This window comes from Rattus norvegicus, chromosome 3, assembly GCF_021556685.1.
Source record: "Rattus norvegicus strain SHRSP/BbbUtx chromosome 3, alternate assembly SHRSP_T2T, whole genome shotgun sequence".
NCBI lineage: Eukaryota > Metazoa > Chordata > Mammalia > Rodentia > Muridae > Rattus > Rattus norvegicus.
The window spans coordinates 43,545,970-43,573,122 of NC_141536.1; the positions used below are offsets into that span (position 1 = coordinate 43,545,970).

A 27,153-nucleotide genomic window follows, 5' to 3' on the forward strand; every position below is an offset into this window, starting at 1 on the left:
GGTATGGGTGACATCTGTGCTGAAGGGCCAGCTGTTGCCAGAGACAGCCAACATTTAACCAGAATTACAACCAGGAAGGTTGTAGGAGCAGCAAAGGCTTCAAGCTCAAAGCGGGACGAACGGGTTTTAACGTGGGAGAGCAGTAAGAGCGTTAAGACAGTGACAAATTCTAGACCACAAGGTGAGCTTTCAAGTGTTCGTCTCAACAGTCACCAGGACTGTGGGACTCGTACAAAGAAGGGTTTATACGCAGGTCCTGGACCCAGGCCTGTTTGTGTCCTCTGAAACTGTCAAGCGGAGTAAGGGGCAAATGGTGACGCCTGCTGTCTAAGGAGGCTTTCTCGGCCCGCTTAAGAAACAGGCTGAAGTTGGAATTGAAGTGCTTATCTTCCTGCTTCCAGCTCCAAAGTACTCAGATTTTAAGAGCGTACCATCTTAATAAAACATTCTTTTTTTTTTTTTTTTTTTGGTTCTTTTTTTCGGAGCTGGGGACCGAACCCAGGGCCTTGCGCTTCCTAGGCAAGCGCTCTACCACTGAACTAAATCCCCAGCCCCTTAATAAAACATTCTTAAAACAGGCTTTTACTATCATTTAAAATATCCAGAGTATCTTAAGTTAAAAAGAATTAAAAAGAAAGAAAGAAAGAAAAAAAAAAAAAAAACCACTGTAATTTCTGACAGTTAAAACATACCTAAGACACGGGTAAAAGAAACAACCCAGAGTTTGATCTCACAGTCTTGACCACACGATGCCAATCGGTAAAGCTGAAGGCCGTGCTCTCCGCCTAAAAAATGTTGAAGCAGAAAAACACAAGCAAATATGAAGAATCGGTAAAACATTTAAACCAAGAGGTTTTGATCACATTGAGATCTGTTAATGTGACTCATATATGGCATGTAAACCAGGCATGCTTGTTATCTGGCACTAATAAAATGATTACAGAACTTCTTACATATTATATAGGATTATAACTCCAGTCTAAAATTGATGTTTTTAAAAAGTCCTTTTGGGGGGCTGGAAAGATGGCTCAGTGGTTAAGAGCACTGACTGCTCTTCCAGAGGTCCTGAGTTCAAATCCCAGCAACCACATGGTGGCTCACAAACATCTGTAATGAGATCTGATGCCCTCTCCTGGTATGTCTGAAGACAGCAACAGTGTTCGCATATAAATAAAATGAATAAATTAATTAAAAAAAGTCCTTTTGGGCTCAAAGTTCTGTTAACATATCAATTATTATATATTACAATTTATTATATATAACATTATCAAATACTAATATACTAAATAAGCCAGTATTTAGTCATGAAAGCGGAACATCTTCCAAATGAATTTTAGAAATTATGAGGCTGTCATTAGTGGGAAAAAAAATTAGAAAATTCAGTTTAAGAATGTTAGGGAAAGGGGATAACATTTGTAATGTAAATAACAAAATATCTAATTAAAAAAGAAAGAAAAATAGAAAAAGACTGTTAAATGGTTAGTCACACCCATGGCCTTTGGAAGAAGCCATTCTTTTTTTTTTTTCCGGAGCTGAGGACCGAACCCAGGGCCTTGCGCTTGCTAGGCAAGCACTCTACCACTGAGCTAAGTCCCCAATCCCGGAAGAAGCCATTCTTAAAAAGCCTCTGTAATGTACATGGAATAATTATAACTGATTTTCCATTTGATTTGACCAAGAGAAAAGCGTGAACTACATAAATGTGAAATCATATCAATCTAGCTGATCTGCTAGAAAATATTACAGTTTAGCAAAATTAACCGAATCAAGTTGGCATCTCGGAAGTGGCCAGATGATGTTTCTTGGGGAATTTAGAACTTCACTGTATTTACTACACTAAAGTCCCTGAGTGAGTGGAGGTGACAGGATGCTGATAGCGTCGGTCCAGGCTCTTCCACAGCTGCTGCCACAGCACAGAGGACATCTTACACAGGTGGCTCACATGCACACACACCCTCCTTGCTCTCCTGGCTCACTGTAGACCCTTTTGCAACAGTGAAAACTTCCCTGTCTGGTTACTGAGTTTCTTTGCAATGTTCTTTTTCAACAAGTGCTTGCCTTCAAAGATAGGGAGAAGGTACCACAAAAACCGGCCAAGTGGTTCCTGTCTCTTATAAGCCATCCTGGTAATAAATGACACAAAACAATCATTGAAAGACTAAAACGCTTAACTAAATTGGGTAGAGACTTTGACCGAAGAATAGGTTCATAAAAGTAAAATCTATTAAGCATAAATAAAATGTTAAAAGGTTAAAACAGAAAAGATTCTATCTATCAAGCAATTTTGACGGCCAAGCTCTAGTGTCCACTGGGTGAAAGGGCCCAACATATAGGGGTAGCCGTAAGAGGTTATGGGGTATGGGCGACATCTGTGCTGAAGGGCCAGCTGCTGCCAGAGACAGCTAACATTTAACCAGAATTACAACCGGGTAGGTTATAAGGGACATTGTTTGAAAAGCAAACCAATGCAAGGAGCAGAGGAATCTGTGTGGTAAGAGAACGTATAAAGCCAGGACTAGGCTTTTACACTTCAATTAGGGTTAGGTGCGACATGCTGGACAGGTACTTATATGTGTGCCCTGGGATTTGAAATTGAACCTTCCCTGTACTTAAATCACTGAGGGCTCTGGAGTAAGGGGAATGTGGAAGCCACTCTGTCTTCTTGCTGTGCCAAGGCTGCCTCTAGCATCACTGAGAGCCACATGTGGGTACTGAACCCTATGATACACAGACCAGATTTCAAAGGCTTCCTACAAGGGAAAGTGTTTTCTTAATTTGTACCTATTGTCATTCAACCACATCCACTGTGGTAAGTAATTCACTCCTTTGTTGCCACAGACACCTCTCATCTGATGGTAAAACTAGAGAGGGTGGAGGCAGAAACTCTCCTCTAACATGGGCAATGAAAGAGAACAAGGGTAACTGCCCTATCCAATGTCTCAATTTAAAACCTAGAGTTTACTTTAATCAGGAATTCTTGTCTCGTGTTGAAGAAAAAAAAATCAGTTGTGTTACCAAACACCTTAGTTTTTGGAAGATTACATTAGTAAAGTCAAAATGTCACTTCTATTTCCAATTTGTTGTATGTACATGATCGTGTGTGCATATGCACATGGGAGCCAGAGGTCAGTATTAGGTGGCTTCCTCAACTGCTTCCCACAGACTGTGAGAAAAGCTCTGCCAGTCCCAATCTGAGCCCTGCCGACCTGGCTAGCTCCTGTGCAGGCCCCAGGGCACCCCAGTCTGCCTCCCCAGTGCTGAGATAGTGGGGGCACACAGGCCACTGCTGGATTGCTGGGTGGTGCTGGAGACCCAAATGCATGCCTCCTTCTGGGCCGCATAGCAAGCTGATTAGCAACTTTAGTTCCCCACCCCTTTCTGAATCTGCAAATTTCCTATTCCTACCACAATTTCGATTTTTAAAAAAGACAGTAAAAGCAACAGTTAAGACTATGCAACCAAACCTATTGTGAGGAGCTGAACCATCCCGTACGGACTTTTTAAAAGGTACATTTTTTTCATGTAAGAGTTCTTCACCGTTCATTTTGATCTGAAAGGATAAGAGAGGGAAGGATGATTCTGAAATAGAACGGAGAGGCCCTCAGGACTAATGATGAAGTGGGAACTCAAAGGACCAAGTCACAGGAATTACAGACAGGGGTCCGGTGCTTAGAAGAGTGAGCAGACCAACCAGAGAGAGGCTGTGAGGAAAAGCTGCAGCAGGTGATCCCGAGGTCGTGTGCCTTCTCGCTGTGCAGACACCTCATTCTGTCATCCCACACTGTCAAGTCCCCTCCCGAGGAGCCAGTGACAAGGAGGCCTCCGTCAGGAGAAAACGCACAGGCCACCAATGAGCTGTCCTTGACACTACCACACCTGAAACAGAACAGAGCAGGACCGGGGTTCAGAGGCTTGGACCTTCTATTACAGTCCCTTTAGAAATGACAACCGGCCGTGACAGAACCAGGAGTGACCGGTGCCTACAAATAAAGCATCAGATGCTACACGCTGACACACCCTTTAGAGTACAGCGAGGTCTTAAACACGTCAGCTGATACCTATGAGCCTAGATCCCAGGAGACCTCCCTACACTCTTGTATCTTTAAACTTTCATAGCGAGTCAATATGAGCACATTAAAACCCCAAAGCTTAAAAAGGCAAAAAACGACCAAGCCTAACAAAGGCCTCATTTAAAATATACAGAATGATTTCTTACCAAAAAGACATGCTATTAGAATAAAGAACGCATTCGATTTCTGCATTCAAATCAGACAATAGCAAGACCCTGTGCCTCATCCTCAAACAAATTCATTATGGAAAAAACATGTGCACGACAGCAGCTCTCCTGGGAAGACGGTTCGAAAGGGCTGTCCTGGCAACGCTGTTCCTCAGGTAAGAAAACAAACGGCTAAGGACTCAGCAATTAAGAGTGCTGTTAAGGAAGGCAACTGCTCCAGGGTGGAAATCACACCTCACTCGTGGAAAACCCTCCTTAGCTAGGCATCCGTTTCTAAAAGGGAGGACATATCACACTCTTTCTAAGCTGGCTGGTTAAGCTAGGTTAACCCCTGGACATGGCTTGAAAGCATCGCTTTCTTTAGCTCTGAGACTACAAAGGGCAACCGTCCTTGGCCAGCTGGCACACCCGCTCTGCAGACACCAAGCAGGGAGACCATGAGATGATTTCAACCGTTAACCTAAAGGTTTCGGATTCCAGAAGTACTTAATAATTTCACCTAAATAGGTCAACTATGTCTATTTTACCACAGTGAAAAAAATAAAGTTTAATTTTAATGGCGTTCGAGCCAGGCAGGGTTTAAGCCGCCGTACCTATATAATTTGTATGAATGTGCGTTCCACAAAACAACAGACCCATCGGCAGCCCCTGATGCCAGGTAGGTGGAGTCCGGCGAAAAGCAGCAAACGCGCACGGGGCTTCCACCCGGCTGCTCCAACACCGTCAGGGTGTGTCCGCTGTGCGCGCTCCACAGTACCGTAGTACCGTCTGTCGAGCACGACGCCAAAACGTGTCCTGACGGCGAGAAGCTGCAGCAGTGGACGGCATACGTGTGAAACTTCAACGGGGAGTGCGGCAGTTCAGCAAAGTCACTTAGGGAGTACAGGCGGATGGTCTTGTCCAAGGAGCAGGTGGCCAGGAGCGTGGATGAGAAGGCGCAGCAGCTGACGTCATCACCGTGATCCGCCAGTGTGTGAATCAGCTTCACCATGTTCCTCACGCAAGGTAAACAGCCTGCGAGTTTTTAAACCAGTCACAGTTAACGTGCCGTTCTAGGAATCGGGGAAATTCAAGGCTGTGTAAAAGAATCTACCCCACAAAAAGTACTTACATTCTCGTTTTTTAAGGACGATTTATTACCTGGGATAATTAAGAGGCAATGATGAAATAAAAACAAACCCAAGAGAACTTGCTTCACCTTTGGAGCCTAACAACCAGCTTTACCTCAGACCTGAGGTAAAGTCAACTCAAAAACGTTACGACTTTTAGCTGTGTCAGCTGCTCCCTCCACAAAACAGCCAAGGCTATTTGCTTTGTGATATGACTTATTGATGGGGGAAAAGCCCCAAAGTCTCCTTCAAAGGGCAGGTGTATTGAAAGCTGCCTTGTCATGGTCTGCACAAAGACACACAAGATTTGAGGTGAGGAATCCAAAATGCTAACAGAACAGAATTGGCCAGACCATACGCAATCCAGAAACGGAATTTAAAAACCTAAAATCCAGCTTCCTCTCGATAGCTCATAAAAACATATAGCCTGGTCCCTTTTTGTGAATTTCGGCAATATTTATTGATTTCATTTTACAAGTCTTCGGGGTTCCTGGTGTTTATTCTGAGGTAATTTTTAGACCTGGTTTGTAATAATTACAGGTTTCACCAAGACATTTTCATCCAGCTTGCCTTTTTAAATTTCTCCACTGATCTCTGGACCTCTTCCCTCTGAAAATAACACCCCTCTGCCTTCACGTAATGTGCAATATAAATATAATATACATGTGTGTGTGTGTCGTATGAGTGTTTTGCCTGTATGCATATTTATACTTCATGCATGCAGGATCTGTAGAGACCCAAAGAAGGCCCTGGAAGTGGAGTTACAGGCATCTGTGAACTGTCATGTGGGTGCTGGGAATCAAACCCAGGGCCTCTGGAAGAGCAGCCAGGGGATGGATGGTTCATGAGTACTTCTTACTTCTGAACTACTGGCCAATGGGAGATTCTGGGAGAGGAGGACATTCATTGTGTTTGGGTATCCATGGCTCAAATGAATCCTTCTCAGTCTACGGCAACAAGGTAAAACTCTCAGGAGGTCATGACACAAAAAGACATGAGAGGTGGGAAAGCGCTTTGTAGGGAAAGGGGGAAGGATGTTACCAGAGGGTGGGGGTGGGGAGCCAAGAAAGGGTAAAGGACGAGGGTAGCGGGAACACATTATGTACGTGTTTAAAACTGTCAATGAACAAATTTAACAATAAACAGCAGTTCAGGATCTATACAACAGGGGTTGGGGATTTAGCTCAGTGGTAGAGCGCTTGCCTAGCAAGCGCAACACCTTGGGTTGGGTCCCCAGCTCCGAAAAAAAAGAAAAAAAAAAAAAAGGATCTATACAACAGAAGCCCAGCATTTGTGTGAGCCTGGCTTATTTCACTTAACAGGGACATTTCTCGTTCCATTTTTCTACAAAGACCATGATTTCATGTTTCTTTATGGCAAAGTAAGATTCTATTGTGTATATGTAACAATCTTTAAAATCCATCTGACGACAGCCATTTAGAACAGTTCCACTCCTCATGGTATGCAGCAGTATCACCCACAGATGTGTGTGTATCTCTGCAGTAGGGCTTAGACCTTTGCTGTATAAGAAATGGTACAGCTAGTCATGTGTTAGTCTTTTGAGAATCCTTCATACTGATTCCTACAAGGGCAGCACTAGTGTGCATTCCCACTGCCAGTGACCACAAAGAAGTAGGCACCTAGTCCACATTGCTTATCTCCACAACCACAGCACGTAAGGCGGCGCTGGGTACCTAATGTGCGCAAATAAAGTTCCGTTGAATATATTTCCAAATATAGTTGAGTTTGCCTTTAAATATTACATATAAAATCTAGCATGAAATGATTTAGAAAGTAAAAAACTTCCAAAACAAAAAAAAATCTATCAGTGGAAAAACTTAATAATTAAAAAATAGTGCCGGGCATCTGGCATGAGCCTGTAACACCAACACTAGGGGGGCAGAGGTAGAAAGAGGATCAGGAGTTCAAGATCACCCTCAGCTAAACAAGAAGATAAATCCTACTTAACTAGTCTCAGAAAACCAACAAACCAGTAATAGTGGCTGAAACCATCTCTAAGAAACAGACGTGACCTCGACTTGTAAAATGCATACTCTCCCGTCTTCATCTACTTTACGGAAATCTCTGCAAATAAACAAATAAATGTTCTCTTCTTCGTCTTTCCAAAGTTCAGCAGCCTTCCCTCCACGCCCATTTTGATGGGCCTTTCAACAAAACAAAACAAAACAAAATAAAACAAAACAAACAGGAACACTCCAGCAGGTTCTCGGAAAACAAGCTCAAACCGAGCTTTCTGGAGCCAGTCCAAATCCCCAGAGTGCAAATGCAGCGAGAGACTTTCTGAACCTGCTCCCGGCTCTCGGTGAGCAGGAGGCCTGGCGAGCCGTCAGACCAGTGATATGTGCGTGACCACAGCCCGCTCGGTGGCCGGGTCCTGCCACCGCCCCCGCCCCAACGCCACCTGGCGCACAGCCCACACTCACTTCCCTCGCACCCGGACTGACAGTCCCGCCTCCGGGCGGCTCCTCCCCTTACGGTTCCCCGCGGTCGAGGTCACGCTTGCCCGGCGCGGGAACCGCCGGGTTCTGAGGTCACGAAGGCTGCACGACTACCCCGGGCTCGGCCCCGGGCTGGGCAGCTCACTGGGCAGAGTCTGGCTCACTGGATCACGTGTTAGAGAACTGAGGTAGGCGTGGCTGTGGCTCAGGGTGAGCCGGGCAAGGTCCCACCCCGCGCCCGCGCATGCGCATCAGCGGCAGCCCCAGAATGGTTCCCTACAGGCTTTGGCTGTGATAGTTTACCTGGAAGTTGTTTGTTTGTTTTTGTTTTGCTTAATGGTCCCCATGAAACTATATCGTAATTTTTTAAACATTTCCCTGTTGCCGAATGGTAGTTCAACATTTTTGCTCACAGAAAAAATGTTAGATTAAGCTCCTTTGTATGTACCTCTATCCACAGGTCTGAACTTCAGCTGGAGCTAAATAGAAATGGAACTACTGGGTGTATGAGCCTAAAGATTTTTCAGACGTATGCTACATACCAAGTACCCAGTGGCTCTTCAGAGAGGCATGGTTTGTGTTCTGTGTGACATGTGAAGTGTGGTGCCTGTCTCTCCACCTTCTTGCCAAGCTTGAATGTTATCTTTTTCTATCTCTGGAATGAGTGAAGCCCTGGTGAATGTGTATTTTGTTTGATATGGACATAGCCATATCAAGGAGCCCATTACCTTAGATCCATGGGAGTGGAAAAGCCATCCCTCCTGTCTCAAATTCTAATGCTGACAGTGTAGCTTTGTCTTCCTGGATATTTACAGCCTGAAGACTGCTCCCCTACTGAAACTGCTCCTAGTGATTAGCTAAGCCTGTCTCTCTGTTCATACTATAAACCCTGACATCTTAATTCAACTGTGTATTGAACTGTAACCCTGTCTATGTGTCCAGCTATATGTAGTAAACATGCTAGGCTTCCAGGGTTCTGCAGCCTTTTCCAAGAGAGAGTCCAGACCATGTGATCCCAGCTTCTGTGAACGTCTGTCTTGCCTTCATTCCTTTGAGATCCCTTGCAGGGAGGCAGCACATCTCCATCAGTTTGGTTGCCTGTGTTCATCTTTAGTGGAATCTATGAAAGATACCTATGTGATGGTTAATGTTGTCAATGTGTCCGGATCTAGAATCACCGTGGAAACAAACCTCTGGACGTGGATGTGAGGGATTTTCTTGATTAGGTCAACGGAAGTGGAAAGGCCCACCCTAATTGTGGGCAGTACCTCTTGTACCTCCGACCTGGTGTCTTGTGCTGAATGAAAAGGTGCTGCAGTGTTCATCTGTTTCTTGACTTGGATGCAATGTGACCGACCAGTCACCCCAAGCCGTGCTGCCCATGTTCCCTGTCACAGTGCTCTTTATCCTCTGGAACTGTGAGCCGAAATGAACTGCACCTTCTCTAAGTTGCTCTTGCTGTGTGTCTTATCAAAGCAATTAGACAAAGGCCAGTTGCTTGCATAACGTTCACCCCCAAGGGACAGATAGTTTGGGAGAAGCAAACCCTCTCTAGTAGCTGGTCTCTTGCCTAAAACCTTGTGATATGAAAGACTTCCTAAAATATCATGTCAAATAGGAATAATTTATAAAGAAAAGGTTATAGAGTTAGGTTCTCTGCTCCTCTCACAGATAGACAGATATGTTCTCTGTAGCACCACCTGAGTCCTTGAGACCAGATGGTAAAAGTCGGGGGAAGGGAGCAAATTTAGTTTATTGGCTTCTGGTCTCTACATTGGCTTCATCATCATCAATGTGGATATTGCCTCCACCAATGAACCCTCCATTGACTTCAACCACACGGTCTCCATGCTCTAGTAATAGCTCACCTCCAGAAAGTTCCAAAGGACAGGTGGCAGTGCATGACAAAGCAAAATCCCAGCTTCATGAACAGAAAGTGAAAAAGAGACAGAAAAGGGCTGCATCCTACCACCTTTGTCAAGGGTGTGCCCTCTACAATCTGAAGACCTCTCACTGCCACCACCTCCTGAAAGTGACAGGGGTTTGAGACCAAGCTTTTAACACTTGGACTCTGGAGGTATATTCCAAATTAAAAAAAAAAATAGCAAGTGCTTCCCCTTGACCTGAGTGGATGCAAGGACCCCCTCAAGTATCATTCCTGCTCTAGCTCTTGCCCTCTTGCCCTCTTCCCCTTTGTCCCTTCTCTCCCCATTCCCCTACCCCCATTCCTCCATGTGCTCATGGCCGGCCATTTACTCCTCTCCTCTTCTACTCTTCTTCTCTCATTAAACCTTTCCACATGGAGAAAAATGATTTCCATTGGGGCTGTGAAAGGCAAGACAGTGCTGGGGTTACTCACCTAACTCCAAGGAAGTCCAGATAACATGGAGAGGAAGGAAGGCCCCATCTGTCCATCCAGGCTGAGTTCTAGTAAAGAGTCAGGACCCAGGAGAAAACCCACCACCTCCCGGTAACACCCTTACGGGGTGAGCCATGGGATGGGCCCTTGCTCATAGCAGATTGTTTCTTGTATGTCCCAAAGTGCTGGAGAGCTTGCTCACACAGCTTCAGGCGCAGTAGCCAATGGTTAGCTTTTCATCAGTCTTCACTCTTGTATGTTACTTAGAGAAATTTGTTGTCTTGGTGACTTTATTGCTGTGACAAAACACCACGACTAAGGCAATTTGGAAATGAAGTATTTAATTGGGCTTCTGGTTTCAGATGGCTAGAGTCCATGATGGTGGAGAAAGGGTTTGGTGGCAGAAACAGCTAAGAGCTCACATCTTAAGTCACAAACAGGAGGCAGAGAGAGCTAACTCAAATGGCACAAGGCTTTCGAATCCTCAAAGTCAGACCCCACTCCAGCGAAGCCACACGCCCCAATACTCCCCCAAACATTCGAATACATGAGCCCATGGGGGTCATTCTCATTCAGCCAATTGAAACTTTAACCTCAAAGTTATTGACTTAAAGTTTAAGAACTTGACAATCACCCTGGGGATTGTCTTTGGGGACTCTGCGGTCTCCCTAGGCAGTGACTCATAGAGAGGGGTGCCAAGCCTGACATTACAATTTCTTCCTACAGCCATGTATTCTAGTAGCAGCATTAACCATCGATGTGGTCTCTGTCTGAACTCCTTTTAAAAGCTCTACTTGAAATTAGCTTAGTGATTAGTGAGTTTCTCAAAGGCTTGTCATATATCTTTAGTTTTGGTTAACCCACTCTCCTATGCCCTCTTCTTCCCCATCCCATGCTCCCTCTTTAACCCTTAAATCCCCTCTTCTTTCCTATTTATGAGCCATTCTATTATTATTATTATTATTATTATTATTAAATTTATTTACTTATTCCCTTTACAACCCACTACTAGCCCTTCCTCTCCTCCCAGTTCACCCTCTTGCACATCCTTCCCCCATTCCCCACTGAGAAGGGGAAGTCCCACTCTGGGTGTCAAACTCCTCCCACTCCCACCACATACACACATCAAGTCACTGCAGGACTACACACTTATGGGTCGTTCTTAATTAACAGATCAGCAGTGATTTTTTTTTTTGACCCACAAAATTCAGAAGTATTTCAAAACAGTGTTATCAATCAAGTCAACTCCAGATCCATTTGAACTGGAGCTAATCACTTTCTAGCCTTAGGCCTACTCTAATCTATTACAAACACATTCGTTCACGAGAGGCTCTACGAGGACATTAAAGAATACAATTAAAACATTCCAGCAACAAAAAAATCGTATAATCAACATTCACATGTCCAGAACAAGAATATAAACGTCTTCCTGTTATGCAGAATTCAGGGAGACATTAAAAGACTCAACCCACCAATCTAAGGCTCCAAAGGAACGCACTGAATCCCACTCTCCTGCCCAAAGAAAACCGTGCAATGCTTGTTTTTCTGACACATGTCGCTTGGTGGAGTCTTGCCCTGTGATGGCTGTGACCACTCGCATAGATGAGAGCTTCCTATTTATACAATATAGGATAGGCACCAAACGACTTTTTTTTGTGTGTGTGGGTCATCTCTGATAGGACCCGTCTTTCCCGTGACTTCCTAAATTTTTTAACTAATTAACTAATTGATTAACTAACCTGTTTTGAGACAGGGTTTCTCTGTAGCCAAGTAGCCCTGGCTGGCCTGGAACTTACTCTGTAGACCAGGCTGGCCTTAAACTCAGAGACTTAGCCTGCCTCTGCCTTCCAAGTGCTGGAATTAAAGGTGCGCACCACCACCCAGCTGACTTCCTACTATTTGTAACTGATCATATCATTTAAATACCTGCAATTCACCATAAACTTAGCCATATAAAATTTGTTTTTAATATAGTCACAGTTGCACAACCGTCGTTACAATCCAATTCCCTAGAAGTTACTAAGTAATCCCTCAGCAGTAATCTCTAGTCAAACGCACAGATCCATTTGCTCTTTTTATAGCATAGTCTATCCTTGTCATTACACACAGAGACTCATGTAATGCGGCTTTTATGACTGGGTTTTCAGTCAGAATAGTGTTCTTCAATGCTCTTGCATAGTACAGTATGTATTCCTTTCTTTCTGGTAGCATTTGACTTGCTTCACAATTGTGCTGATATGAACACAAGCTTTTGAGTGGTAATCTTTTTAAATCTCTTGACTACACACCTAGGAGCACTGTGTCTGGGTCAGACATTAAGTGGAAGCTTCACATTGTGAAGAATTTTTAAACTGCTCTCCAAAATGGCTGTGCTGACAGTTGCTGCTGTCTTGGTGGTGGCCGTCCTTAGTTCTGAAGTACCAGTTCTGAAAGCCCGACCTATCTGTCGTGCCCTTTGTTTACCCATTAAGTGATCCCCACTCCATTTTCAAAATCCCATCTCAGAATTACGGTGTTGCCCTCCGACTTTCCTGAGAGTGTTTTCCTCTCAAGACTCTGCCCCTTTGTCTCTTACACTTCACTGTGAATTGGGAGAACGGTTTACCAGTTTCTGTAAAAATGCCGTCTACGTTTTGATGGGGATTATGTGAAATATATAGACAAAATTAAGGACTTATCATTATAACATCAAATCTTCAAATCTGTCAAAATGGCATTATTTTTCCCATCAAATAAGTTTTTATGTTTGTTTTTATTTTTTTGTTTTTGTCACGAGCCTAAACTTTAACAGCTGAGCCACCTCTCCAGCCCCTCACCCCCACCCCTTCTTTTTTCTTTTCGGAGACAGGATCTGTGTTGCTTGGGCTGTTCTGGAACTCTCTGTAGATCAGGCTATCCTGGAAATACTTCTAAGCGCCAAAAGCAGTATGACTGCAGAATTCATGAAACAATGTCCAAGCGATCTATACAAGTGAAAGCTAAACCAGGTATGAGGGGGCTTCACAGCTACAATCCCAGCACTGGGGAGGCTGAGTCAGGAGGACTGCTGGGAGTTCTAGCAGGGCATCTTAGGTAACTGAGTGAGATCCTGTCTTACTCAAACAGTATTTGAATAGAGTTAATCTGCTCCCAGGGACATGTTGAAGAGGCTCATGACTATAGTAGAGGGTTCTAATAAGAGCCTCTGAGTTAATTCAGTGACTGAGATGAATAGGTCAATAAAAAGTGAGACAATCATAATAACAACAACAATAAATAATATTCAAACCTTTCTAAGCAAATGTTTTTGAAAGCCAAATGTTTGTCTCAATGAAGCTGAACTGAAAGATGTAGAACCCCAGTCTTGACATTGATCTCAGGGTGTACTCAAAGGCTGAGCACCTCCTCAATGGGAAGACCTGGTAGGCCAAGATTCTATTAAAGATGGGTCTAAAACTATGTCTGGCACACCCCCTTGAACAGTGTAAGACAGAGGCAGCAGGCCCGCTAGCATGTGTGTCTTCACTCACGCCCACAGAAACCGCTAAGAATTAAATCCTACAAACGCGAAAGGACGTCTGCAAATACTAAGAGCTTGTCCATGACCACATGCCACACGTTAGACTCTGGAAAGAGGCATGACTGCACTCAGATGACCTGAAAGGATTTTAATGAGGCAGCATCACAAAAGGTAATCATCAAGAAAGCTGAAGGATTCCGGTTTCTCAGTAACAGCTCTGTGGAACCAAACAGCAGTCTGAAGAGCAGAATAGCCTGTTAAATGTGTGTTTTGTGCAAGAGCGGGTGCCCAGTTTAAGAAAGACTTGGCTATCTCACGGCCACGAGCCGGCTCACCTGCCCTTGTCAGCATCTGGGTAAAACCCTCCTCAGTTTCATCATACACTCTTGATGTTGACTTGGGTACAGAGATCGTCTTTCAGGTGAGTCATTCTCTTCTCAGTTATCATGACATTGGAAACCTGGGCACGATCCCCTGGTCACTGGAAAAGAATCCCACCCATTATGATCTAGTTGACAGGCTCCATTATGGTTTTGTTAATGAGGTAGCAACCATGACTCTCATAGACTTTTAAGCCCCGATAAAATAATTCCCAGATTATTCATCTAGAAGAAAGGTGAGACTATACAGTTTCGCTAAGCAGCCACCTCTCCTTCAGGCTTCGAAGCCCAGAATGGTAGTAGTCACCTGGAGCTAACTGACGGTGTGAATAAGCACACACAAAACACCAGCCCAATTCGCATACCTGCTAACACATTCTCTGTGTAACCTCAACAGATGTGCTAACTCTGAACAAAGTTGCAAAGAAAATATGCTCTAAAGGTTCTCAGTATGTAAGCATTTGGCCTTGAACCTGCAATCCTCCTGTCTCAGCCAACTGAGTGGTGGGACTTTAGGCCTGCGTGCCCATATTCCTGGCACCCTTAGAAAAATTTGACATTTGTCTGCTTGGGTGAACACTGCCGTTTCTGTTTTCTCTTCAGAATATCCTCATCTTCAAGTAGAAACCTGTGTAAACAGAAGGCCAGCTTTCTTCATTGCTCTTCAGAAACGGGTCTTATGCTGCTTGTAGCCGGGTGAAAACATTTCCTTTGGTCCAATTGTACCATTCACAGTCCAAACCTAAGGTTAGTTCCAGTTCTCATCTCACAAACAAGGAGCAAAGTCTGCTTTCATTCTCTTTAGATTTTTTTAATCCAAAATGTGTTCCTCTCTTACAAACCCACCATCTGGAGACCACCCCACAATGCTATCAAGGCCTGGAGGTCACTCCACAATGCTATCAAGACCTGGAGGTCACCCCACAATGCTATAAAGGCCTGGAGACCACCCCACAATGCTATCAAGGCCTGGAGGTCACCCCACAATGCTATCAAGGCCTGGAGGTCACCCCACAATGCTATCAAGACTCACATAGTTTTTGCAACATTTTGGTGAAAAAAAGGAATTGAGATATTTGAAATAATCAGGAAAATTAATTGATCGTGTCTGAGAGATGCTGTTTGTACACACGTGTGCTCTGCTGTATGCGTAGGTGTGGACACCAGAGGTCCACACCTGGAGTCCTTACTCACCCTGCATGCTTTCCTTGCTAGGCATCCAGCGAGAACAGCCTCCGTGGTCAACAGCATCACAAAAAGGGCAGTAGCTATCTGTTCTGTCACCAGTTCCCCCTAGGTTTAAATACTAGCTGTAAATACTAAAATACTTATAGGACTCTCAGAGGAGGTCCTAACTCGATTCAGTCAGCTGTCACCTTATCACCGTAACTTATAACTCTTAGACCTATCACTTCTCAGTCCTCACCATGATCCTGTGCACATGTTCTTGGCAATGCCGGCCTCCTCACCTAGTCAGAACTCACGGTTACTAGAACTGGCTGAAAACAGCCATCAGAAGCAGCTTCCATAGTTCTACAATGAAATCTGCTTACTCTATGGGACATAACCTGCAAGAGAACAAACCAGTATCAGAGCTGCTGGGGCGATCAGAAGGACAGCCTCATTCCAAAGTTCAAAATTCTGTGATAGTGTATCAGTGAGAATTACCTGAGTATTAAGCAGCAGTGCGAAGACCAGACTGACGTCCTCTCCTGTGGCTGGGAGGTACATACACTGGAGTGCTCACTGCCCAGGGAAGGTTGTGGATGTACACATCCAACAACTTGGGGATTCTCTCACAGGAATTTGTCTCAGAGAAACTTTATCATTATAATTTATCGCAGTGTAACAAACTACTTAAAAAGGTGAATGGGTCCCCAGCTCAGGAAAAAAAAAAAAAAAAAGAAAAAAAAGAAAAAGGTGAATGGGTTAAAGTAACAGACATCAGGACCTCATCCAGTTGCCCATATATCCAACCCCTGGCCAGGGTATTGTATGCTCTGGCTGAGCATAAAGGGTGCAGCTCTTATGCCTCATCAAAGAAGCTTTTTTTTTTTTTTTGGCAATAGGAGACCATTAAAGAGCCACAACTAATGAAAAGGCAGAGAACTGACCGTGGGGGGCCCAGCCAAACTGAAGAAACACACTCCGGTACTCTGGGCTTAAGGAACATCATGTAAGAATGGACAGAAACATTATAAGGCCCAGAGGACCAAGAAGTCTGCTGTGAGAATGTGCCTTCCAGCTCTACCAGGGGAACTAGGCCCAGGAAATCTCAACAGCATGGCTGAGTAAACAAGACCCAGACAGTTTCAACAGTTGACATCCCACTATAGATAGGAGAAATGTCATGAAGAACTACAAGTGATTAACATCTGTGGGGAGAGTGGAAATTATTCTTCCCTAGGGATGAGTCACCTGATTGGTCAGGCATAAAAATATATACATAAATGCAACACTAAGTGTATCTGACAGGTTCTTTTATGTCATTCGTTAATATGGATATGTAACAAGGATGGGTAAAGAGGAGGCTATCAGTTTGAAAGGGGGGTTAGACATGGGAAGAGGAGAAATATATTTTAAAAAATACAATAGGTAAGTGCGTAAGGAATCATGTAAATTCTTTTTTTTAAAGATTTATCTATTATTTATTATATATGAGTACAATGTCTTCAGACACACCGGAAGAGGGCATCAGATCCCATTACAGATGGTTGTGAGCCACCATGTGGTTGCTGGGAATTGAACTCAGGACCTCTGGAAGAGCAGTCAGTGCTCTTAACCACCGAGCCATCTCTCCAGCCCATGTAAGTTCTTATTAATGCAGAATTCCATGTACTTATTGAGAGGGAGCCCAATGCTTATTTAACATTTAATCTTCACAAAACTGGGTCAGATTCTTCAAGAAATTTGTGGGCTTGATATAGATTAATTTCACCTGTCAACCTAATGGTGCTCCAAATATTTGACTAGAACAATACTCTGAACGTTTTTGATGTGGTTAACATTTAGGTCACTAGACAGAGTAAGCATACTTTCAAAATGTGAGTGAATATCATTGAATGAACCCATGCTTGGGCAAAACAAAGATAACCTCATCTCTAGCAAGACAGACTCTCCTGCCTCAAAGCCTTCAACAGGGACACAATCTCCTACATGCTTCTATGACAAACTGCCACTCTTACGATATAAACTAGAAAGGCTTTGTCACCATCTATATACATGATTCCATTCCAATTCATTACATATGGACAGAAGGATCCTTTCCTCTTTCCTATATACCCCATCAGATTACCATGAACGACTTAATATGATGTCACATTTATGTGGGTCATGAGTAACTTAAGTAGGAAGGTCTGGCCCAGGACCACTAAAGCATTTGTCAGGATAGTGGCTGAACTTCACGTTGGTAGTAGGATAGACATTTACAATGTCTCACAGGGCTGCCTCAGAGCAAATGACCCAGGATAGAGGCAGGAATCGATTTTATGACTTGGGTCTGGGAACTCACGTGGTACCGTTCTAAAATGTTGATTGTAAGGACTGCCCTGCCAGGAAGGGATTCTATATGAGCATTAAACCAGAAGGCTTGGGTCATCTTGGAAACTGGCTTCCATATTAGGGTCCCGGATTTGCAAATCAGAGCTATCCTATTCAGAGAGACAGTGCTGCAGACAGTGTAGGTGTCTACCCTAGAGGAATTTCTTAGTCAGACTTGGATTGCCTTGAGATTAAAAGTCATAGTCAAGTCACAAGTAACAGAAACAATAAAAAGGTCACAGAATGGAGCTTACGGTATGTCTTAAGGTATATATAAATATACATCCCTTATATATTTCACACATTTCCCCAAGATACACAGTAAGTGCATAGAAGGGGCGAGAGACATTAAGAGTGGTTCTGTGTGATGGGCAGTGGACTCAGAGGATGACAAGCTGAGGCAGACAGAGGGATTTGTAATAACAATGTGGAAAATGTGAAAAGTGAGACATGAAACTGGACGGGGCCACGGCAGTTGAGGCTCGCCCCGCCTTTTGCTGGAAGCCTGCAGTGTGGCCAAGACATACCCAAGACGTCATAGGACGGGAGACTCTTAGCTGGGAGGCTCTGCTCCTTTCCCTCTGCCGTGTGTTACAGAGAAAGCTCATTTGAAGTGGGAACTTCTAGTTCTTTAGAAAGTCAGTCATGTCAAATGATGTTTTCCTGAAGCAGACTCAGGTGAAAGGGTGTCGGATATAGCAGACATGTGAAAGGACCGAGGAGGAGGAAGTATGAATATGACCCCACAGACAGTGGGAGACCAGCACTGAGCTTTGGTTTGGTTTGTTTCCCCTCACTATTCCTCACTAAAGACGCGCATGTGTATTGGTTCGCCATACACATAGGGTTATTGAGCTCCAGAGGTTCCTGTGGCAGCTAGCTGCTTCTGTGGCCTCTCCTTAGGGTGGCTGGAGAGCCTGACACTTTCTTCAGGATTGAACTACAGCTGCCTGGTGTCTGCCTGCTGAAAGGCCTGGACTGTTTGTGCCTGGGGTCTGCTTGCCTTGAATCTTATTTGGTGTTTGCTACGGGACTGAACTGCTGCCAGAGATCAAGCTCTCCCCAAAGAACCATGGCTGAACGTGTCCACTCCCCCATATCCTAATAACTTTTCTTTTCCGCCACCTCTGCTGGGTGCTGGGCTAGGGGAGGTTGACCCTTTCTTCCATGGAGATTGCCTAGACTCACTTCTTACCTTCCCCAGCTCCCCGCCTCACAAATCTCTTACACTTCTCCAGTGGAGGTCTTTAAAATGAGCACACCTTTGAGGAACGTAGCCTAGGAATTAAATGTATAACAATGAGCAAATGACTCAGCACAGGTTTCCTTGTTCAGAGAAGACAAAAGGCTGGGACAGCCAGTTTCCTGCAAGAATGTGGGGGCTGAACAGAGGAGAGGAATATTAACATATCCATATTAATATAACCGTTAGGTGCGGTGTGGTACGCGCAGTCATCCCAACACTGGGGAGGAGTAGTCAAGAGGACACAGAGACAGGGTGGGAGGCTTACATCAGTATCAGGACAAACCTTTATACTCTTGAAGAAAATTACTGTTCGCTACTAACTGATATTGGATTCAAATGAAAAAAAAGCCATTTTGCACATGCAGCCATTTTCTCAAGTTTAATAGTACCTATACAGGGGTTGGGGATTTAGGTCAGTGGTAGAGTGCTTGCCTAGCGAGCGCAAGGCCCTGGGTTCAGTCCCCAGCTCGGGGGGGGGGGGGAGGGGGGGAGGGAAGTACCTATACAATTTCACCCACTTAATCATTACTGTTAGAGACTCAATGACTGTTAATTTGCTGTTGATGATATTATCTGGGTTTAATAATTGTGGACTGACTGGTTATTCTCGGCTAGCCACTATTTGGGTGATCATCTGAGGCTGAACCTGAAGGCAGGCTCATTACTTAAAATGTACAGGACACTTAGAAAAGGTTAGAGCTAAAGCTAGCATGTCTTTCTGGAAGTGTGCTTGCTGTGCACAGGTAAAGATGTCCCTGGTAGGAGTCCTGGGGTATCCTCCTCTGCCCGTCACTGGCTACCTCTGCCCAGTTACAACAATGAACACCGGTCCCAGGAGCCAGTGTCAAATGTCCTTCTTCCAGGGACAGCTTATTTATTCACTTATCTTACTTCCTTGTTTGGTTTTTGTGTCTCCAAATATAGCAAAAAGCTGGCTTTGCAGTCATAATCCTGTCTTAGTCACTGACTATTAGGATTACAGGTGCGGCCTCCATGTTCATGGTATTTTAAAAGGAAAATGTTTGCTTTTAGAAAACTGCTTTGTGCATACAGATTTAAGTATTCTCTTATTTATGGAAGCCCTAGAAACTGGACGCGATGTTGTCTCAGACAAGTTAGCCTGTGCAGCACAGCCCCCTTGGAGGGAGACCCCCACAGTCCCTTCCGCCCAGTAGCGCCCCACTCTGTTTCCATATGGATGGTTTTGACCAAGCTCCCTGTATCTGCTGAACAGAAACAGATTTATATGACTGTGGATGTTCAGAGATCCCCACAAACAACCTAGAGATTCTAGAAAGTACTTTTAGCTCCAAGTATTTCAAAGCAAGCGACATTTCCTCAGAAATTTTTACTTTTCCTTTACCGTGTGAAAAGCAGTGGCCATGGGCATAACTCGGCAGTAAAACATTGGCCTACCATGCAGTCTCTGGTTCAATTGGCATCATCACCCCACCCCCACCCGGATGCCCCCACACAGAGGCATGCTTGCAAACAGGAGCATGGGCTGCCTTGTTTCTCTCCTCTCCCCTCTGCTCACTCTGTGTACACCATGCTTCTTCTTTCTTTCTTTTTTTCTCTCCTTTCTTCCCTCCCTCCTGCTCCCTTTTCCCCTCTGTAACCTTCTCTCCCTGTCTCAGTACATAGATCAGGCTCCCCTCAAACTCATGGAAGTCCATCTTGCTTCTGCTTCCTGAGTGCTTGAATTAAAGGTGTGCACTACTATGTCCAGTCTTTTCTTACTTCCCGAGTGTGTGTGTGTGTGTGTGTGTGTGTGTGTGTCTGTCTGTCTGTGTGTGTGTTGGGGGGGGATGCGTCTTCTCCAGTGTGCCTGCCTATCCCAGATGTTGATGTTAATTAAGTCTCATCTTTTATCAAAGCTTCCTACCTTATTTTCTGAGTCCCTCAGCGAACCTCACATGGATACAAGTGAGCTTGCCAGGGCTGGCTGCTAGCAGGCTCCAGCATCCCCTTGCAGTTAGGGTTGCAGAAGCACCACTGTGCTTGTGGCTTCCACATGGGTGCTGCAGATCTGAACTCAGGTCCTCATGCTTGAGCAACGAACACTGTCCCGCTAAGCCCCAAGCCCATCCCTGCCTATCTCGTTCACTAGTGGCTTTCCAGCTCCAACTTTGGCCCACTAAGACTTACAACCAAGAATCTCATGGCTTAATTTACACGACTACCTGAGTTATGTATCAAGAAACAGCTATTTCTCATATCCTAATGCTTTCATGTTAAAACTGTGAAACAAAACTAGGTCCAGAGAAATGTACATCCTCATAAAACTCTGAGCTGCTGTGGCTTTAAGTCAAGCTCTGAACTCAACCTGCTGCTCTCTGGGCCAATACACACGCTAAGACTCTGTAAAACACCACACTTTAATTAATGCCTTTGGAGCAGAATGCATGTTCAAGTTCATTGAGAAAAAACTAAAACAAAACACCACCACCAAAAGCCCACCCCGGTTGTAAACTCTTATTGTATGTGTGCATAGTATATAGTAATGAAAAATAACACCCCTTAAAAAAAAGAATGCTACCTTTTCCACAACATTTTATTTTAAATAAAATTTCAAGTACTTTTACATAGGTACAAAAGAACTCTGATCTATGTGCCTCCAACAGGCCACACCACACAGTAGATAAAACACAGTGGTTACAAATGTCTTGTAAATTTATTTCTGAGGCAAGGCAGATGGGAGGGAAGTGTCTCTATGAAAAAATACTGTGTGTGTAGGAAATCGTCACGATTTTATTTCACATGGATACAAATGATTATACTTTAATTTAGGCCCTGGTGGCTTAAAATTATATAACAAAATAGAAAAATGGAAAACTGCTATCCCCTACACCCTGTTTCAAAGGCAGGCACTACCAAGATTCGGGAGACGCCACAGTGTCGGTGGAGGATAATTACTGTACAGGTTGTAATTACCTTCAGACTCAGATAAAATGCTACAGTCCTTCTAAGGCATAAACAATAATGTCTCCAAACAATATATACACATAATACATATTAAAACAAGACTCGATATCAACAATAATGAACAATATGTACACGTCAATTTCCACTACACAAGTGATGCGCGACATATATATATTTATATAAATGTACTTGTGACTCTACAGCAAAGTTCGTTTTTGGTGCTTTCAGAGCACATCAGTGTAAACAGTTTAACTTGGCTTTGTTTTATAGTTTAAAACATTCCTTGTTGTATTTTCAAGATTTAAAGCAATTTTTCTAGTTCTTCCTTTTCACAGAAAACGAAGATTCTGGATGTGGTTTAATCATAAATAATTCATAAAATTAAATACATTCACTAAAAAATAAACTACAAAGTAAAAAAATGAAAAATAGATATTTATTGAGAGGGAAGGGAGACCCATTCCCCACATTAGAGCTCTGGTGTTGGGCTATTCAGTGCGGTTTGATAGAGTTTCATTGCTATTGCACTCTAACACCCTTTCCTTGGAAAAGTCTTTGGGTGCGCTTGCTTCCCTGTTCTACCTAGATTAGTTGATGAATCACACAAACCAGCGACCAATGGTCTCGGCTGCAGGAGTGAAGAAGCCTCTAAAACTGGTGTCATTCTGCTCATCCTTCTTAAATATATGTGTGTGTATGTGCACATGTACACGTGTGTACATACAGACATACACACATACCGATTTTAAGGAAAAAGTTAATAAGCATGTGCCTTGCACATCTGTGTGAATGAAGTTCACATCGCTGGTCTTGTTTGTCCTTGTTCAAAAGGAAAAAAAGAGAAAAAGAAGATTATAACTTCAGCTCACTTTGAAGGTATCTGTCCACTTTTTTTCAAAGTATTTTCGCATACTGTGGCCAGCTCTGCCTATGTCCGAGTCATCTTCATTAAATGTTTCACAGTTGTCAAAAACAAGCCTGACGTCTAGAGCAAAGGTCTCAAAGTTGGGATACCTGAAAGGAAACACATCGTTAAGAAAGCTTTCAGGGCTGTGGATGGCACACAGAAGGAAAAGAAGTTAAACAGAGAGAGGAGAGCTAAGGGAGCGGGAGCGGGAGCAGGAACGCTAGCTGGTTGCTGCGCTTGACTCCTCCCACAGAGCGCCGCCCACCAAACCACACCTGACGACATTCATTACGCTCTGGGCCACGCTGCATTAAAGATGGTCAGCATAACAAACCAAGTGCTCTCTTGGTCATAAAACTAGGTATTTTCCAGGACAGGCATGGAGCCACATAGTTGTGATCCCAGCATTTGGTTGGTGGAGAAGGGGAAAGGTCAACGAGTCTGAGGCCAGCATGGGCTACAGAGTAAGACAACAGCAACAAAATGTTTTTCAACTGCCCTGTGTTTCCCACATCTCATTTACTACCTGAGTTCTTACCGTTCTGCTGGAGGCCTCTACAGATCCCTCTACTTCCCTAACTCCTCTGGCCAATCCTATCCCTTAGGCATCCTGTTACCTTCATCCAAGTGTTAATGGAGAAGAGCTTCCGGTCTCTACATGCCTCAGGTTATGTCATCTGCTAACCTCCATCGTCGATACTGACTGAACAGAAGTGGATTACTTACTGTCCATTATTTAGTTTTTCTCTAATTGTAGAAAAATCCATAGGCTTCTTAATAACCTTCCTGTAGCCGGGTACGAGCTTCAGGTTGACCGGAAGCAGAAAGGGCCAGGCGTCCTCATGCGTTTCCATTTCAGTCAGGATCATGCTGAAGAACACAATGTTGGAAATCGGTACCTAGGCCTCGGATCGGCCCAAACGAAATGGAGGGCCACAACAATGAAGAGGAAAGGAAGGAAGATACCTGCAGAGAGCCAGGTCCTTGCACTCTTCTTTTTTCGGTTTCTTAACGGAAGTAGCACTTTCTGCTTTTGACAAGTGGAGGGAAGTGTTTTCCTCCATTTTCCTCTTTTTGAGATCTTTGCTTCCTCGTTTGAGTGAACTGCTTGTGGAAGTGGAGTCTTCGTCTTCAGTGTCCCCAGCGACGTTTCCTTTCTTGCTTTTCTTGGATTCATTTGTCTTTTTTCCTTTGATATGAATTTTTTTAATTTTTATACTCTGACCGCTTGCCTTTAATTAAAAAAAACAAAAGGTAAGTGGGGTATAGAAAACAGCTGCTTACAGATGTTCTGTCACTTCAGATCTTAAATGTTTTCAGAGCACAGCACTCGCAGGAACAAATGTCTGGAAACAAAACCACAGAGGGAGGTTATCAACAGGAATGCTAAGGGGATACAAAGTCAGACAAATGGGAGCATGAAGTGCCAAATAAACTTGATTTTTAAAGTGATCAAATCTACAAAAAATTATTTTCTAGATAAAGAATGAAATGTATTTGTGTTGAGAAAAGTTTTCCAAGTTGTAGTTCAGAGCGCAGGAAGAGACAGGGAGAAAAAAAAATGTATTTTTTAAGGAAAATGTTGAAGTAGCATAAAATAGTCTATATCTTACATGACAGTTATTATTCTGTTTAGTAATTAAGGAAAATAACCAGGGCCATGAATCTGCCAGGGCCAGCATGGTTTACTTACTGAGAGGCAAAGGGCCAAACCTGAGACACAATCTAATAATGGGTGACTGACCTGTTAAGTCATAAGGGAGGGAGGGAGACACTGACCATAATTCAAGGCCCTGTGTAGAACAGAACAGCACTGGAGTGACGGAAGGAGTACCTAGGGAAATGCATGCTTAGAGCCGCACTCGTGCACAGGAGGTCGGGGTGGCCAGCATTAGGTCACGTATGTAGTTGGAAGAGTGTCAGATGTAACGAATGCCCCCAGTCAGGTCTTCTACAGACTCCTCTCCACACACTTCCTCTTCCTTACCAGTTAGTTCTGAAATTAACTTTGTTCCTTCCTCTTGGACTTTATTGTGGTGCTAAGGACTGAACTCAGGGCCTTGAAAATGAAACAAAACACTGTACAGCTTGGCTAAAGCCTTAATCCCTCCTCTATGGAGACAGGGTCTATTTGTGTAGCTCAGGCTGGCCCCACATCTATCTTCCTGTTAGTGGCTCAAGAGTACTGGAACTATAGATGTGTGTACCACACCCAAGCCATTTCTTCCTAATTTATCATATTTATATATAAATATATATTTTTACTGCTCTTTCTCTCAATTTGCAGGTTCCTATTTTAAATGTGACTTAAAAATGACTACATATACAGGTGTTCACTATCACCTGACCTAGACATTCCCCTGCAGGCCATGTATCCAAGACACAGCTGTTACAAAGACTGGACATGAACAGAGAGAATCATTCGCCGTATCTGGAAGGTAGGAACAACTCAGATGTTCATCAGCTGATGGATGAATGAGCAAAAAGTAGTAAATCCATAGGACACAGTATTCTCCCACTATAAAACATGCTGAACTAGGCCGGAACATGAACTTTCAAAGCACTGTGGTTAGGAAAAGAAGGCAGACACATTGTATTTCTGTAAAAAGGCTTCCAGTATTGAGAGAATGCTCTGGAACTGAATAGTGGTGATATTATACAACTTTGAATGGATTAAAAATTAATAGACTGTTTTAAAGGTGAATTTTATAAAATGTGATTTATATCTTTAAACAAAACAAGCCACAAAACTGGTAATTTAAACAAATTAGTTTCCTCCCATTCTTACCTTAGCGATGCAAGCTGGACAAAACCAGTCCCCGTCAGGAATAGTTGTAATCTTGGGCCTGTGGCAGTAGGTATGGCAGCCTTTGTCACAGCCGTCACAGAGTAGCAGCAGTTCCTCATTGTCTCCCTTTCGACAGATCTGGCAGTACTACAACATACAAAACCCACTGAGATCAGTGTCTGCTGCGAGTACTGCGTGCTGGGCTGTCAAACAAATCATGACTCCTCACTTCCATTAGTAATGAACATTCCGCTTGCTATCAAATACAGAATAGCCACACACATCTATGTATCTCTCGTTACACAGAGATGGACCACATGACGGGGCGAGCAATCTTTTGTGGTAAATGCACATTTCAGATTCACTGCATAGAACAAGGCTAAAGGTGGGATGCTTTCACACACCAGAAGCATGTACACATCAACATATGAAGTCATCAACATGACGTCAGAGCACACGAAGCAATGAGGAGCTTTAGTGCATGGGACGTAATGTTTCATCTTTGCTTATCTTATTGTCCTTATGATATTCTGAGAAGGAAATAAGAGAGTAGTTTTATTCTGAGAGAGAAATGACAGAATAGTTTTTAATATCAAAACTCAGAAACTTGTATTAGTGTAATTATATATACTAATAAGATATTCCTAGATTGTACATTATCTGTGCTGTATAACTGACTAAAAAGTTGTCTGAAACAGGAAACTTTGAAAACCAACCAGAGTCAATTTTTGCCACAAATATAGAAAATGCATCTCATAAAATTATCTCCAAGAAAAGAAGAACAGAATAAAATAATTTACAGTCATAACTTGTTTTTTATAACTAAAAATAATTTTTTCTTTTTTATTGAAAAATGTGTAATACCACTAACTACTTTAGTATGAATAGAGAAGTTTCAGAATGAGAATGGAAAGTTGCACAGGTCCTGGGAGAACGGTGACCATTACCCTTGTCTGAGGTCAGGGCAGTCTAGTCATGATAGAAAGTGCCCTGTAATCAGGATTGAGATGGGGTTCTCTGTGTATCCCTGGCTGTCCTGAACATGCTCTGTAGACCAGGCTAGCCACAAACTCACAGAGGTCTGCCTGCCTCTGCCTCCAAGTAAAGGGATTAAAGCCCATGACCCAGCAAGAGTAAATACTTAAATAGGAACTAGTTTCCATTAAAGTTAGATAGTTATAATCACAACAATTCAAAATGGCTTCCTTTAAGTTCCAACACACTATATCCTAGCCTGGTGACACAGCATGTACCCAAAGATACTGCTTGGAACTAATGGAAATGGAGCACACCCGTGCAAGAGAACAAATGTAAAATCTACCCAGTGAATGGCTCAGGGCTGTGTACTGGTAAGATAGCATGTCTGTAAGGGCACAGCAGTCCAGTGTAGTAACCCCAAAGGCGCTTCCTACTGGGTGGGCTTTCTGAATCCACACCACCGAGTAACTTAAGAGGGCGTTTCACCAAATCTATGCTCCAACTTTAGAAACTCTTGCAAAAACACTTACTCAGAAATAGCATGTGTAAGGTTATACTTAAATCTGTAATAGTAAAAATTATATTTATGAACATAATTTTCTGTTTACTGGAAAAACATCAGAAATACTATAAAGTCTACATGACATCTCACGCCCAATTTAAAAATATTAAATCTTCTCAGAGAAAAGGTATCATAAATATATATAAAATATACAACTTAATTAA

General features: G+C 43.4%; 2 protein-coding genes and 1 long non-coding RNA gene across 59 annotated transcripts in view; 1 reads left to right on the forward strand and 2 right to left on the reverse strand.

The window, feature by feature from the left end:
- Wdsub1 (WD repeat, sterile alpha motif and U-box domain containing 1) overlaps window positions 1–7,990 on the reverse strand; it is a 30,498-nt gene extending 22,508 nt beyond the window's left edge. For 3 of the 6 annotated variants that reach the window (XM_087653081.1, XM_087653079.1, XM_087653083.1), the window contains exons 1-4: window positions 7,802–7,990; window positions 4,831–5,251; window positions 3,692–3,876; window positions 693–785 (exon numbers count right to left, since the gene is read on the reverse strand). In XM_087653081.1, the coding sequence (XP_087509207.1) occupies window positions 693–785; window positions 3,692–3,876; window positions 4,831–5,228 (676 nt within the window). In that variant the 5' untranslated portion in view covers window positions 5,229–5,251; window positions 7,802–7,990. Of the gene's footprint in view, window positions 1–692; window positions 786–3,691; window positions 3,877–4,830; window positions 5,252–7,790 lie in introns of all 6 variants that reach the window. The other 3 variants (XM_087653080.1, XM_087653082.1, NM_001014179.1) reach the window with 2 other exon arrangements.
- Window positions 7,991–8,265: 275 nt separating this feature from the next.
- LOC108350580 (uncharacterized) lies at window positions 8,266–16,510 on the forward strand. Of its 3 annotated transcripts, XR_015684345.1 has the most exons (5): window positions 8,266–8,378; window positions 13,013–13,151; window positions 13,682–13,834; window positions 14,647–14,790; window positions 16,113–16,510. It is a non-coding gene; the product is annotated as an uncharacterized LOC108350580 (long non-coding RNA). The 3 variants fall into 3 exon arrangements; XR_015684346.1 differs by lacking the exon at window positions 13,682–13,834; XR_015684347.1 differs by lacking the exon at window positions 8,266–8,378 and having other exon boundaries at window positions 13,682–14,084.
- Window positions 16,511–21,365: 4,855 nt separating this feature from the next.
- The window catches only part of Baz2b (bromodomain adjacent to zinc finger domain, 2B), a 242,178-nt gene continuing 236,390 nt past the window's right edge, over window positions 21,366–27,153 (reverse strand). For 49 of the 50 annotated variants that reach the window (XM_087652886.1, XM_087652878.1, XM_087652876.1 and 46 more), the window contains 4 exons: window positions 25,450–25,596; window positions 23,628–23,893; window positions 23,388–23,531; window positions 21,366–22,768 (listed from right to left, as the gene is read on the reverse strand). In XM_087652886.1, the coding sequence (XP_087509012.1) occupies window positions 22,615–22,768; window positions 23,388–23,531; window positions 23,628–23,893; window positions 25,450–25,596 (711 nt within the window). In that variant the 3' untranslated portion in view covers window positions 21,366–22,614. 50 annotated transcript variants of the gene reach the window in all.